At 36.0% G+C, this 14,902-nt stretch overlaps 2 protein-coding genes across 2 annotated transcripts in view; one reads left to right on the top strand and one right to left on the bottom strand.

The window, feature by feature from the left end:
• The window catches only part of LOC115447347 (gonadotropin-releasing hormone receptor), a 78,771-nt gene extending 73,137 nt beyond the window's left edge, over positions 1-5,634 (top strand). Inside the window, exons 5-8 of the mRNA XM_030174371.2 lie at positions 1,511-1,674; positions 3,229-3,352; positions 3,800-3,944; positions 4,219-5,634. Of these exons, the coding sequence (XP_030030231.1) occupies positions 1,511-1,674; positions 3,229-3,352; positions 3,800-3,944; positions 4,219-4,431 (646 nt within the window). The 3' untranslated portion in view covers positions 4,432-5,634. The remainder of the gene's footprint in view (positions 1-1,510; positions 1,675-3,228; positions 3,353-3,799; positions 3,945-4,218) is intronic.
• Positions 5,635-6,311: 677 nt separating this feature from the next.
• LOC115447374 (excitatory amino acid transporter 3) overlaps positions 6,312-14,902 on the bottom strand; it is a 30,782-nt gene continuing 22,191 nt past the window's right edge. The window contains exons 5-9 of the mRNA XM_030174405.2: positions 14,708-14,891; positions 9,808-10,041; positions 9,071-9,262; positions 8,324-8,458; positions 6,312-8,101 (exon numbers count right to left, since the gene is read on the bottom strand). Of these exons, the coding sequence (XP_030030265.2) occupies positions 7,939-8,101; positions 8,324-8,458; positions 9,071-9,262; positions 9,808-10,041; positions 14,708-14,891 (908 nt within the window). The 3' untranslated portion in view covers positions 6,312-7,938. The remainder of the gene's footprint in view (positions 8,102-8,323; positions 8,459-9,070; positions 9,263-9,807; positions 10,042-14,707; positions 14,892-14,902) is intronic.

The raw sequence follows: 14,902 nt of genomic DNA, 5'->3' as shown, positions 1-14,902 counted from the left end.
GAATTTCTTCGCACCTTTCTTCTTTAGTGATACGTTCCGAAGCGACGACACAACATAAAGATTAAAAAAAAAATTTAATACCATTTAAGACATCTTCAATTTAGATTTCAATAGTTGACTATAACTATTAAATAAATTCTTAACCTTTTGCCTAAAATTAATTTAATATAAGAAAAAACAGATTTTGTTTGTTACGTCAAATACACTACGCCGTGGAAACGTAAAAGTATATTGTAACATTTATAGAACTAAAACTAGATCGAAATTAGATGTGATTAAATATTATTCTTACTGGAACTATGCTAGATAAATCTTATTCCTATTCCTAGTAATAAATGTTTATAGCTTGTTTATGTAAATCATTCACTCGTAAATCAGGAGATCGATATTATTATTGGCAAATTATCTGTTTAATATGGTGACCACACGTCTTGGTTTCACGATATTCATTTCAATGCATCTAAAATCAACGGAAAACAAAATATTCTAGTTTTTACGTAGCTTCTCGTTAAGGTTACGAGAAAATACGCGTTATTATGACAAAACGATTTAAAAATTGATTATATCAAATAATAATACATATACATAAGTTTAATTGGACGTAGGTATGTATATACCCAAAAAGGATCCAACTCACAATAAGGTCGAAAATGAGCCGAATATGCCAAATTAGTACTAGTCTATACTTTCTATTAGTAAAAACATCTTAGTCAAGATATATTAATTTGAACTTTTGATTAACAAAATATAAAATAGAATATCAATGAGCAAAAATACGATTAAAACTTCAATCCTCACTATATCAAAAGTGTCATTTTGTGGGCTGGATCCTTTTTGCGCATCTACGTCCAATTATTTATCTGTGCAAATCCCATCTTGAAGCCACAATAAACACTACCCATCCATACGTATCCATATGGATATGTAATATTATCACAAATAAATTTAATTATTTAAAAACCATAAACATCCAAAACCTGGTCGCCTTATTTAAGAAGAGAATTCAACATAACATGATAATACTTCAAAACTAAACGTATTTGTAAGGCTCCTTTGTATAGGCAAAGTTTTGTGGTTTTAGGGCTGTGATCGATTGCTCCTAAATCCGTTTATTTTGAGAAAATCAATTCAACGTAGCGCAATGTTTATAAATATCTTGCCTAATATAACTACATTATAACTTTCATGATATGGCATAAACAATGCACATCGCACACAAGAATTGGTAGCAATCACTAAGATATATTCCAATTTCCTATCAATCAATTCGCGCAACACAAAGCCATCACCAGCCATCACAGTTATAATCTAAGAACTCCTTGGGTCTACATTTTTCAAGACCATTCTTGCATTAGGCACAAATAATGCTAAAATAAAATAAAATTCCTTCCGACACATGACTCACAAAATAAGAGAATTGATTGAAACATTGCGAAACGAATACGTTGACGGATAAAACAAAAATGTTTACACACAATACAATATGTTAATTTATCATTTTTATTTACAGATACTTCCAGTGCGTGTCATATGGCTCCCTGCCTACTGTTCATCACGAGCTGGCATACTTCCTGGTAAACATGATTCTCATGTACGTTATCCCGCTGGTCTCCACGCTCTACTGCTCTTCCGCGGCCCTGCTCGAGATCATCAAGAGAGCCAACACTTCCAATGGTGACTATTCTTATATATATTCACGCCTTTTCCCATTTTAGGGATAGGCAGAGTAGTCATTACAAAATCATTTTAATTAAATGCAGTTTAGATTTAAGAGTGGGTACTTACTTAGTGTATTTTTGTATGTATTGATAACTGAAATCAAAAATACCTTAAATAGCAAGACCATTAATTATAATGCTAGTATTTTCTATTAGACGCGTATACTATTAACTGAATTAAAAAATATATAGTTTTAAAGACTAAAACAATTCACACTTCATAAATATTCAAAACATTTCCCAATTTGACGACAAATACGCCCTCGATTATTAAGTTCTGGAGATACCAAATGTAACCCAAAATCTCTTAATATAGAATATGAAGAGCGCTAATTCTGTGCGAACAAACATCACGTCTTGCTGATGCCACATGATTTATTAATATTGCCTACTTTAGAAAGGTAAATCTTCAAGCTCCTGATATTCGTAATTTTCTTTACATACCCAATATTGGAGTCAATCAATATGTAATAATTTTCGCTAAAATTTGTAATACATAATAACGCGAGCGATTTTGGGTAAATAATTAATTTTACATAGGTTTTACTGATCAATATAAACTTTCATTGTTTATCGACGGGTTGATGTAGTTTTGTAATGTATAATTTGATTATTGCTCGACTCAAGGTCCTTGATAGTAGATGATGCTAAAGTTGTGCGTATCTCCGTGTAGGATCACACGTATCTACCTACTATGTGTGTGACAGTTGAGTTTATAACAATTTAAAGTAGAGGTTCCCAAAGCATTTTTGCCACACCTCCCAACTGTCTAAGGTAGAAATGCCTACACCCCCCTTCTGTTCAATGCACGGAAGAGGGATCCAGAGGCATTTCCAAGTATCCTAACTAATATTATGAAAGTGAATTTGTTCATTTGTTACGCCTTCACTCCTTTGCTACTCTTACCGATGGTCATGAACTTCTTAGGGATACAGAAGATCATATTATGGTACCTTTCATCTAAAAGCACTGTTACCGAGAGATAAAAATTGATTTGTAAAATTAACTTTACTCACATAAATATGTTGTCACGCCTCCATACTAAAAAACCAATGATTTAAGAACCAAAAATGAGTTAGAAAAGAACAAGTACAAATGATAGTCTAATTGCTCTAGGCAATGTCTTCAATACAAAATCATTCATTGGTGACTGTGCAGAAGATTACTAAGATGGAATATGAGATTGCATCTGCAATGTGTCCCTTATAGCTATTATATTTACATACATGTATATTGTATATATCTAGGTTTACTTGCAAAGAGAGACAAAATGCAAATGCAACTAGTTTATTAATATTATACCAAGGTTGTAACCCTAGCGCAATACAATAATAGCAAGCGTATCAAAACAGGTCAAATTTCAATCTTAGAAAACCGTTTTTCTTTCTTGAAAATTTTTAATTATCCTCTTAAAATACGGAGCAAAATTGTCACAAACCCTAGCCTAAGTGCATGTAAACAATGAGGTAATTACCAACGTATAACACTATTACTTATTACTCTTTTTCAGACAAGATGCGTCGTAGTGGCGTAGGCATCCTGGGCAGAGCGAGAGCCCGGACACTGAAGATGACAGTCACGATTGTCCTAGTGTTCTTCACTTGTTGGTCACCGTACTACTGCTACTGTTTGTGGTAAGATTTATTAGAGAAATTACAATGTTTAAACGCCAAGCAATAGTTTGGACGCACTGTTGTGTTCTAGTTTGAAAGACATTGTAGCAAGCATATTTACTAACTTAAAATATAATAAAGTGACGAGCTCAGTATAGAGCCACGCTATACTTTATAATTTAAAGATCTCTATGGTGTTGCTACTATTTTTGTTTATCGTTCGTATCGTTTATCATCACGCGAGTGCCATGTCTAGTCATTCCACGGCAAATAATATACCTAAATATAATTACTATTGTCAGAGACTTTAAGAGCTTTGCCTTTAAGAAGAGCGTAGCAATCTGTTATACGCTTTTTACTAAGTGGTAGATCTTTTCCACTCCTATACGAAAGTCAATGGCGGTATTAAAAGCATACAAAATTGAATACATTTTTGTTTACGCTTCACATCATATTTTATTGTTTCAGGTATTGGATAGACAAGGAATCGATAAAAAATTTAGACCCGGCGATACAGAAAGCGATGTGGTTGTTCTCGTGTACTAACTCATGCGCAAACCCCATCGTGTACGGACTCTTTAATAGGAACAGGTGGACGTGGCGATCAGGCCATGTAAGTACTAGAACTAAGACTACCCTTTAGCAGTAAGGTATCGTGTAGAGGCTGTCACTTGTCCAGAATACCTACTCTACTATGAAACTGAGAGTAGCTAAACCACAATTAACAATTAATATTAATATAAAAAAATGAACTTATCTATTTCCCGCCAAATCGATATTTTTATATCAGTAATTTGGTAAGCCAAGGAGTTACGACATTCAGCCTCATGTACAAACATTCAGCCTCATGTACAAATCGATTTAATAATTTTAATTCATGTTTTCAGAATGTACGACATCGCAGCGGGAGTATGAGGCGAGGCTCCCGACTACCTTACGGTGAATCCATGGAAATATCGGCAGCTACCCTCAACAGAGCGAGAAATTCGTTAGGGAGCGACAGAAACGGGCGAAGAGATTCAGCATTCAACACGTATAACGGAACGCAAAAACATTGGAACACCATCAACAATAACCACGTTAGCAACGGTATGGTGTAGCAAAAATAACTGCTATATTCATGGTTAAATAAATATAACTAGTAACGAATGGTTCAGTGACTGATAGCTGATGTATCGAAAGCAGGTTGTGGCAACCTAACAGGGAAGCTGTGTTGACGAGTATAACGATTAAAGTGCTATTTGGAAACATATGAAAGAATTGTATACGAATAAAGGTATCATAAGAAATTTATTAAAAAAAAAATATATACTCTACGTAAAACCCAAAAAATATATATCTTAATTTAATTTTTTCATGAAACTTTGAACAGTTATATCAACAGTTATGGAGTAACTTGTAGCTTAATAAAAAGCGGAAGTTCCAAATTAAGATTTAGTCCTTTAACGAGAAATGATTGATAAATACAAAGGGGTGGAAAAGTAAAGAAAGCTTTAAAGGAGTTAGTCTTGATACATATCTAGGATACGTAGGTTTAGGACACCTGCGGTTGTTCGACGGTTTGTGCCATGCCTTGTGAATAGATTTAATAAGTGTTAAAAATTAATAACGTAACGTTATATTTATAACTGATCGTCTCTTGCGGAATAATATGGTATGTAGTCCAAGGATAATGATTTCCGATTTGTATATATTTCCTATAGTATTTTTGTTGTTTTTATTTTTAGCTCCCGAAAGTTATTGTTGAATTAGAAGTTTGTGAATATCATATTATTTTTGATGACGATGCTTGATAACATTTTTGACAGTTCATTTAACGGAATGAAATTTTTAACATGTATTAAGTACTACTTACTATTCTGCTATATCTTTTACAATATGTTTATACTTATCGACAATGCACAAATTATCAATCTGTGAAAAAAGTTATTCAAGTTAAATAAATAACGACTATTCGTTTCGTAGATATAGCGTTAGTAAATCTGATAAGATACTCATGGCTTTCCAAAGTGTAAAGTTAATACATTCCATTGAACGCTTAAGTTATTATTTTATATATTTATTCAATAAGACTGACTGACCGACGATAAGTCTTAGTAGGTATGTTATACCAAATGTTTGTCCAACGGTTGTTTTCGTTTAACGTTAGAATTATTTCTGATATATTTTATTTTGTTTGCGTCGGAGCGTACTTGGCTGTGAGTTGTTACTCCGCTCTGTGGACAGTAAGATGTGAATTTTGTACCAAAATTTAATGTTAAGCGACAAATTAATTTTTTAAATAAATATTTTAAATATAATTATTTGGCATTTTTTGTTTTACATGTCCTTAATTGAAAAGTTTTGTTTTCTCAAAGTAATATTTAATTTCAGTTTGAGTGTGACCGACACCAACTTATATAATACTACTTCAATCACTGATATATAAGTAAATCGTTTTTCTTATTTAATTGCATCTTACCTAGAAAAGATGCTTTAAGTACACTAAATTTGCAAAAGTCGAGTTTCGAAGGTAATTTTTACCAAGTATAAAGACAGCTATAAAGACAGCTGAATAACATATATAAAGACAGCTGAATTCCGTAAATGTTAAAGCTTGCAAAATTTGCGGCTAGTCGTACGGGTGTATAACTATTGAAACATTGCCGCTAATGTAAAGGTATCTAGAAGTTCTTGCGCAATATATTGCTGGAAGAATTTTCTACTTTAACCTTAGGTAAATAGTGATTCACTATCGGCATTTAGCCTTGATGACAGAGAACATTTGATGTAGGCAAGCAAAAAAAAACGTTATTAATAACGTTACTCATTATAACATGAATGACGTTTAGACTATTGATTAAAGTACCGTTAATTGGTGAGGTATTATTAAAAGCTGTTACATAATTATCATTCATTTTGATTTAGAACTTGTAGAGCCTCGTTCACTTTGAATCATTAGATTAATCTCTAGAATATTCTTTGAAAAAAAAGCACAATATCCAGACCACTTTTTATTAAAATAATTAACATCACATATTTAAATATACATAATAAAATACAGGGAATTGTGATCAATGAGCCGCCTTTACGATTATTTTTTATTGTTTTATGGTGGACCAAGGTTAAACGGTAGAAATGAAGGAGTTATTTAAAATACGTTATTTGGTATCGGTATATTAAACTAACTTGAACATAATACTAAAAATACAATGTCGACTAGAACTATAAATATAACTACAATAAATATGAGTAAAATACATTAAAATCTTACAAATATATTCACTAAAATACCTAATCATTTAATAATATTTTGGCCACGAGTTTGATGACTTTCCAAAAGTTTTAAAAACAAATTAAATTTTAAATCACGATGTGATTATGTTTTTACACAAGACAATCGTTTGGAACGATTAAAACATTAATAAATAGTCAAAATATGTCTTTACGTATTTTTTTTTACTGGAATGCAATTAATATTGAATATCATACATTCTACAAAATCTAACAACGAACAAAGGTACTCCCACATAATAATTAAAATATTCAATAGTTTTTTAGGCCTTAGACCAGTTGTTTCAATTTTTTTTTAGTAAATGGCGTATTATTAGGGAGCATCCGTATCTATGGCACATTGAATAGGTACTAATCAAACAATGTTAAAACATACACACACTCATACAAAAATACACTGATTTAAGTTACCAACGATGTAAATTCAATGTCCAAGAATATTGATATTAGAAAATGTATCAAAATTTGTCTCAAAAAACCATTCCACGATATCTCGCCGTCAAAAATGTTACCTTTTATGAGAAATCATGAAAAAGTTTTTAAGTACTGTGTACACTGGATAATCTGACAAACTTTGTAAAATGGCACATCAAGAACACACTGACATGACTACAATAAGCTCTATAAATACATCAATATTTGTGTAATAAAATATATATTCCTTATATTATATCCAGAAAGCCCTTCATTTTATAAAATGTATAGTAAGTTTGAAGCAAATAGTTTCAAAGTAAAATAATTTATTTTGCAAATAAATTTATTTTGAAATAAATTAATGATTTTAAGTAGTTTATAGGTAATTGAAATTTCTTAGACAATAAAAATTGGGTTGGAAATAATTTCTTACATAATACTTAAGACTGAAATTACGAAGAATTTTTGAATACAAAACATTATACAGACTTTGCCACTACGTTCTATCAAAATTAATAAACTTCACATTTCAATACACATCGATCAACAGCAAGAAATATTGTTCAAAAACATCAATATTTTTCGAAAATGCTACTATTGCAACTATAGATATGTACTCTTGAACAGTTACACAAACACGCTATTCAACAGACAATACTCCACATACGTAGAATCACAACAGTTTTGACTGAAGTAACATAACGTTATTGTGCTATCACAAAATAACTGTTGCTCGTTATTTGAACACAAAACGGTTATTGGCCTACCGTCCCTTCTATTTATTAATTTAAACATATCCACCAGGTTGTTGTTTTAATACATCAAATTGTTTTAATACATCAAATTCTAGCTTCGGTCGTAAAATTTTCAATAATATGATCTAACCGTCATCGGTATGCCGTTTTGCTATTTACAAACGCTCAATGGTCGCCTTTCTCTAGTTCGGTGAGTTCGTGCGAGTTGGCTGTATCGCGGTCGTTTTGTACTGCCCGCGTCTTCTCGATGTCTCCCTGGGACAGTGAGGCGACAATAATAGCGCCCAAAGCGTCGCACACCACGTTAATAGTTGTTCGGAAACGGTCGCTGAAAAGTAACATAAAATTATTGACTAACGATATTTCTAAAAAGGGTCATATTTACATAAATGATAATTATATGTATTTAATAAAATATCATTCGGAAATGTTTTTTTGTAGCGTTAAAAATATTAATAATAAATATCGTTTATTTATGTTCATTATTCAACTTTTTTTAACCAATGAATTTTTTTTATTTACAGTATATGATATTATATGTATAACTCACAGAAGCCAGTCGACGGCGAGGATGATGGAGACATCCTCTGCAGGTAAGTTGACGGTATCCAACACCATGACCATAGTGACCAGTCCGGCCTGTGGGATGCCAGCCGCGCCTATACTGGCCGCCGTAGCCGTGACACTGAGATAAACATAAATCTTATAACATTAGTAAATTAATATTCTAAAGTTTTATAAATTAACTAAGTACGTTCTCGAATGTTTTGTTTTTTTTTACCGTTTATTTGCATGTATTTATATACTTATTGCAACATTTCTATAATCAACTAAAATACTTGTTAATTTTTGTTTGCCATAAAGTAATCGAGTTTTATCATTTTATACTTTCCTTAAGTTATGAAGCAGAATATCTAATAGCCCACACAAATTATAATAAAACATTGGCTAAGGTATTCTAATATGATTTCACCATGGACATATCGTCGTAGGCACAGAATAAAGATAAGTGATCATAAGTCGACGGGTGCAAAGTAAAAAGAGTTATATACAAAACAGCTAGTTTTCAGAACAGCGTATAATAAGAAAAAATGCTCCCATTTTGTTTATTTTAAACAAAATTTGTTGAAATTTTCATTACCGCTTCATTATTTCATATGGCATCTACATGTATATTTATTTTTTAGTTAGTTACTGCAATAATAAAAAAATCACAAAATTGTAGTTAACTTTTTTCACTTTGCACCCGTCGAAGTATGAAGTATTTAGATGATGAAATATATATTTTACGGTGCACCTGACAGCGATAATCTTGCCGAAGGACATCTCGACTTTCCTAAGCTGAGCGATGAAGATTGCGGCGACGGCCTCGTATAGCGCTGTTCCGTCCATGTTGATGGTCGCGCCGATGGGGATCACGAACCGCGTGATGCGAGGGTCCAGACCCATATCGTCACAGCAGCCGATCGTTATCGGCATCGTTGCTGAACTGTGTTTTAAAAAGGAGATAACCAAAATAAGATATACTCTGGGTTGTGAAAGTCCTAGAATTATCAGGATTAAGTGTGGGTTTAAAAAAAGTAAGAATAAAGTAACATAAAGCGGCGATAGCCTAGTTGGGTGTGGAACGGTCTGCCAAGACGCATGTCCGCAGGTTCAAATCCCAAGGGCACACACCTCTGACTATTCAAAAAAATATGTGTATTCTTTGTGAATTTATCGTTCGCTTTAACGGTGAAGGAAAACATCGTGAGGTAACCTGCACATCTGAGAAGTTCCGTATAGGAATTTCGAAGGTGTGTGAAGTCTACCAATCCGCACTAGGCCAGCGTGGTGGACTAAGGCCTACTCCCTCTCAGTAGTAGAGGAGGCCCGTGCTCAGCAGTGGGCAAGTATATAATACAGAGCTGATATTATTATTATTATTTAAAGTAATATGACGCTTCTGTAATTTTCTTTTCGCTGAACACTTTCATCCGTTGCCAAATTTTATCACTCGATCTCTCTCAAACACAAAAAAAAACACAATCTTACCTAGAAGCGGTACCAAAAGCAGTGGCCATCACCTGTCCCATCTTGGCAATATACCGACATGGCAACTTCTTAGTGGCCAGTATGAACAGAATGCTCAGTGTGCCGAAGCCGTGCAGGAACAAGCCTAGGAGCACAGTCATGAAGTAAAGCCCCAACCGTCCCACCAGGTCGCCGAACGAGTCAATCTCCATGATCTTCGCCGTTACGAGGAAGAACACCCCGAGTGGTGATAACCTGTGAATGAGACAGAAAGTTATGATAAATCTTAATTGTAATTTAGTGTACTCCTAATTAGTACTTTAATATAAGTCTGGAGCACAAATTTATAGCTGAAAGTATGTAAAAACTTAAGCCGGTTTTATCCTGGCGTCATTATTTTCCTTCAGATACAATTTTGACGTTTTAACGTATTCAAATTTGGTAAAATAATTATTTAATGAAGACAAAGGATCACATTACATTAATATCTGACTATCTCACTCCTCAGTTCCGTTCAGCTCCGTCTGCCAAAACAAGCCCCGGCAATGGAGCCTCGCGCGCCTCTCCCGTGCGTAGTGGCTTACCCGACTAGCGAGCGGACAGCTGATCTCACGTCATCGTCTGCCACGAAACAGACGCTGTTTAATGCAATTAAACCTAGCGACGACGGGTTTCAAATCGTAGGCGTTAAAAAAACCGCGAAAGCTGGCGTTGTACTTCGTGTTGCCAACGAACGTCAGATTCACAAACTCCAGTCGGTGGATGCATTAAAATCAGCTGGTTTACGTTTAGAGAAACCAAAAGGTCGACGTCCGCGAATTTTAATTAAAGATGTCCCATCCTCAATGGAAGACAAACCGTTTTTAACAGCTTTGTATCGGCAAAATATTAAGGATGAAATGCCAATTAAGGAGGACGATTTCATTAAATCCGTAAAAATCGTTCGGCAACGTAGTTTGGAACACGGACGTAAATGGATAGGCGTGGAAATTGATTCGGAAGTGAGAAAACATCTAGTTGCGACCAAAGAGAAACTATTTATAGATTGGGCAACTTGCAGGTTTATTGATGACGTGGAGATAGTCCGCTGCCTCAATTGCCAACAATACGGGCATGTGCATAAGTTCTGCACCATTAAAACACCAACTTGTGCCGTTTGTGCCGAGGCACATGAAACCAAGGCTTGTCCACATAAGGACAATCGTGATTTTAAGCCCGTATGCGCAACTTGCAAACGTTTTAAGAAACCCCACGACCATCGCTGTGGGTCTCAGGAATGTCCGTCATACAAACATAAATTAGAAACCCTCATTTTGTCAACTAATTATTAAATAAATTTAATATGGATAACTTTATTATCGGACAATTAAATCTCCACAACGATAGGGTGGCGACGTCGGAATTAGATACGTTAGTTCGGGATTATAAACTCGACGTTGTACTTGTACAGGAACAATATCAACACGCTCGACTGCGTAGCAGAGTCGTACAGCTTGATAGCAGCTCACGAGCTGGCATTTATGTAGCGAACTCTAATTTCACTGTAACTTCAGTGCGTAATCTCATGACGTCACACTGTGCAGTCGCGGAGGTTTCAAATCCGAGCTGTAAGGTTTTCATAGTGAGCTGTTACTTTCAATACTCGGACCCGGTAGGACCACATATACACCATCTCCGCCAGGTTTTACGATCACTTGCAGGTCGTAAAGTAATTATAGGCGCTGACGTTAATGCGTCATCTACTCTTTGGTATGGCAAATATCGATCCACCGATACCGATCGGCGTTGCGCCGTCGAAGATTTCATCGCAGAGATGAATCTTGGTATTCACAATACTCCCGATGCACCACCAACATACTGTAGCCCTACGGGCGAGTCTTCTATTGACGTCACACTTTCTAGTGGAGACGTTCGACTTGATAGGTGGCGTGTCCTGCCGGATGCGTCATGTAGTGACCATCGCCTGATTGTGTACGAATTCTTGCCTAGATTGACACAAGGTTTTATTCATAACAACTATGATTTTAGATATAAAACTAAAGGGGCTAACTGGGACTTTTTTAGCTCTTTATTTGCTAGACATGCCAGAGATTTTACTCGCAATGATCTCTCACCTGAAACATGTGCTGAACTTATGTCGGCCACGTTCACATACTGTGCAGATGTTGCTATCGGTCGAGGTTCAATTACAAATACTCGTAGATGTGATTGGTGGAACGAAAATCTAGTCCACCTACGCCGAATTTTTCGTAGGGCGCGCAGGAGGTTTAATAGGCTTAAAAGCGTTGTGTCACAGGTGACACTTTTACATCTGCTTTTAATGAACTTAAAATTGCCAGGTCGCACTATAGAGCAGCAGTACAAAAATCGAAAGGTAATTTATTGCGTAAAATCGCCGCGCGGTTAGATAAGGAGGGCCCGTGGTCTCCTTTATACCAAGAGTTTAAAGCAAATAGACCAATTAATTTATCTTACATCGATAATATTAAATTTAATAATAGCTATACGACTGGTATTGAGGAGACTACGGAAGCACTGTTGCATTCACTTATACCCGATGATATTATTAATGACAACAATTATCACAACCAAATTAGAATGTGGGCCGCGGAATTGCCAAACTCTCCAGTCTCAAACCTTGCGACATTAGATGAATTTATTGCCATTGTTGCATCTCTGCCGTTAAACAAAGCCTCCGGCGAGGATAAAGTGTCTAACAAGATGATTAAAGAAGCGTGTAAATCAGCCGGAGATTCGTTACTATCTGTCTTTAACCGATGTATTGCTGAAGGTATATTTCCGCGAATATGGCGCTCCGGTTTCATTCGAATAATACCTAAAAGTGGCGACAAGGCTCCCGATGATCCCAAGTCATATAGACCTATTACGTTGTTACCATCTTTAGGTAAACTTCTAGAACGCCTCATTGTCCCTCGTCTGCTACCGGGCGGACCAGTATTTCACAAAAATCAATTCGGATTTACCATAGGTAGGTCGACTACAGACGCGGCAATATCGGTTAGAAGAACAGTAAGTATATCGGAACATAAATATGTACTCGGTATCTTCTTAGACATCTCCGGTGCCTTCGACAATGCTTGGTGGCCTATGATACTTCTTAAGTTAAAAATACGAGGCTGCTATAGGAATATATATTCCCTAATTTACTCATACTTCTCGTACGGAACATCCAAACTGAAACTCGGCCACCATGCCGTGTCGAGGTCGCTGAGTATGGGATGTCCACAAGGCTCAGTTGTAGGTCCTTATTTATGGAATTTGAGCTTCGATGATTTTCTTTCAATTCCCTTACCTGTAGGATGCACTTTAACCGGATATGCGGATGACGGCCTCTTACTAATAGAATCTAATAGTAGATCGGGGCTTGAAAGTTTGGCGGATACGTGTTTACAATTAATATCTGAATGGGGTGAAAGAAATCGCCTTACATTCGCACCTCACAAAACGTTCCAACTGCTTTTAAAAGGTATATTAAAATCACCGCCGCGAATAAAATTTAATAATATTGTTGTAAAAAGGAAAGAATCGGTTTGTTATTTAGGTTTGATTTTAGAACGAAATTTTTCCTTTCTAGAGCATATAAAAACGTCGGGGAAAAATCAAAACGTAACTTTTACGCCTTGACAAGGATATCGACCTCTACATGGGGACTGTCTTTCACTACGCTCAAAATCATCTATGGAGCGACTTACTTAGCTTGCATTACATACGGATCACCTGTATGGGCCGATAGGGCAACTATCGGTGCTGTGCGCAGGAAACTGCTCCAGAGTCAACGATTGGCGTTGATATTCTTGTGCAAGGCGTATAGAACTGTTAGTACAGAAGCTTTGCCTGTCCTCGCGGGTGTACTCCCTGTCGATTTGGAGGTACAGCGTCGCGCCGCTATGTATTACTCAACCAGAGAGGATATGGATAAAAAGTTTCTTACGTCTCGCGAGCTCTTAAGAATCGATAGACTATTTAAAACGCACACTGATGTACACAACGAGTTATTAAATGAATGGCAATGTAGGTGGGACTCGTCTTCGAAAGGGCGTCATTTATATAAATACTTTCCGTACGTTCGCGATCGCCTAATTAAAACTTGGCTAGAAATAGATTACTGTGTATCGCAATTTCTTACCGGCCATGGTAATTTTAAGGGTAAACTGTTCTCATTTAGGCTGGTTGATTCTCCTGCGTGCCCATGCTCTACACCTGGTTACGAGGTTGAACAATCTGCTCATCACGTACTTTGGGAGTGTGGTCTCTGGCATGAAGAGCGCAACATCATGTTAAACAGTATGCAAATAACATCTGGGGTTGTATACTACATGGACCTTGTTGAGACTAGACGGAATTTCCGTGCTTTCCGGCGTTTTTGCCATGCCTATTGTAATCAAATCTAACAGCTCATGTGATAGGACCCTTTCATTTAATTTTATCCGTGGTGCTTTATAACTAGCTTATCTAGTTGTAAACGTCCCTATCCTTGAGGTTAAATCGCCTCCTTACATCATGATTTTGTCACCCGCATTGCTCTGGAGGGAAGTGGACAATTAATATTTCCAACTCCTCCCTATTTTTTCTATTTGATTAATTTCGTTGCGGGATAATGACATATTAGTTTTCCCTGAGACTCGCCGAGCTTCACTGCTCGGTGTCACAAAATGCGTGCCACTGCTGATCCTGGCTTACAGGAGTTGTAGTGGTGGGTGTGAGGGCGGGAAAGTCTCTATCTCACTCCTCAGATGAAACAGCAAACCTACATTTCATCGGCCTATAAAATTTTATGTTCAAGTTATAATTAGCCCAGTCTTGCTGTGAATAAAATACGGTCTCTACCAGTCAGATAATTGCAACTGCCCTAAAGTGGAATCTTAAAAAATCTGGTTAGTAAATTATTAAAATACATTACCAAATAACCCAACCAGTGATGATCATCATGGCCTCTGACATGGAATGGAAGAAATCTTGAAGCGGTCGACTCTGTTCACCCATCTTGCCCAGCGTTATACCTAACACGATGCTGAAGAACACCAACCCAAGGACATTGCTGCCGCTCTGGTAGTCTCCTTCTATCTTGTACGTTTCTAGTTGTCCTTCAATAAAA

The sequence above is a fragment of the Manduca sexta genome, chromosome 16 (genome assembly GCF_014839805.1).
Source record: "Manduca sexta isolate Smith_Timp_Sample1 chromosome 16, JHU_Msex_v1.0, whole genome shotgun sequence".
NCBI lineage: Eukaryota > Metazoa > Arthropoda > Insecta > Lepidoptera > Sphingidae > Manduca > Manduca sexta.
This window is presented reverse-complemented; position numbering and strand designations above follow the sequence as displayed.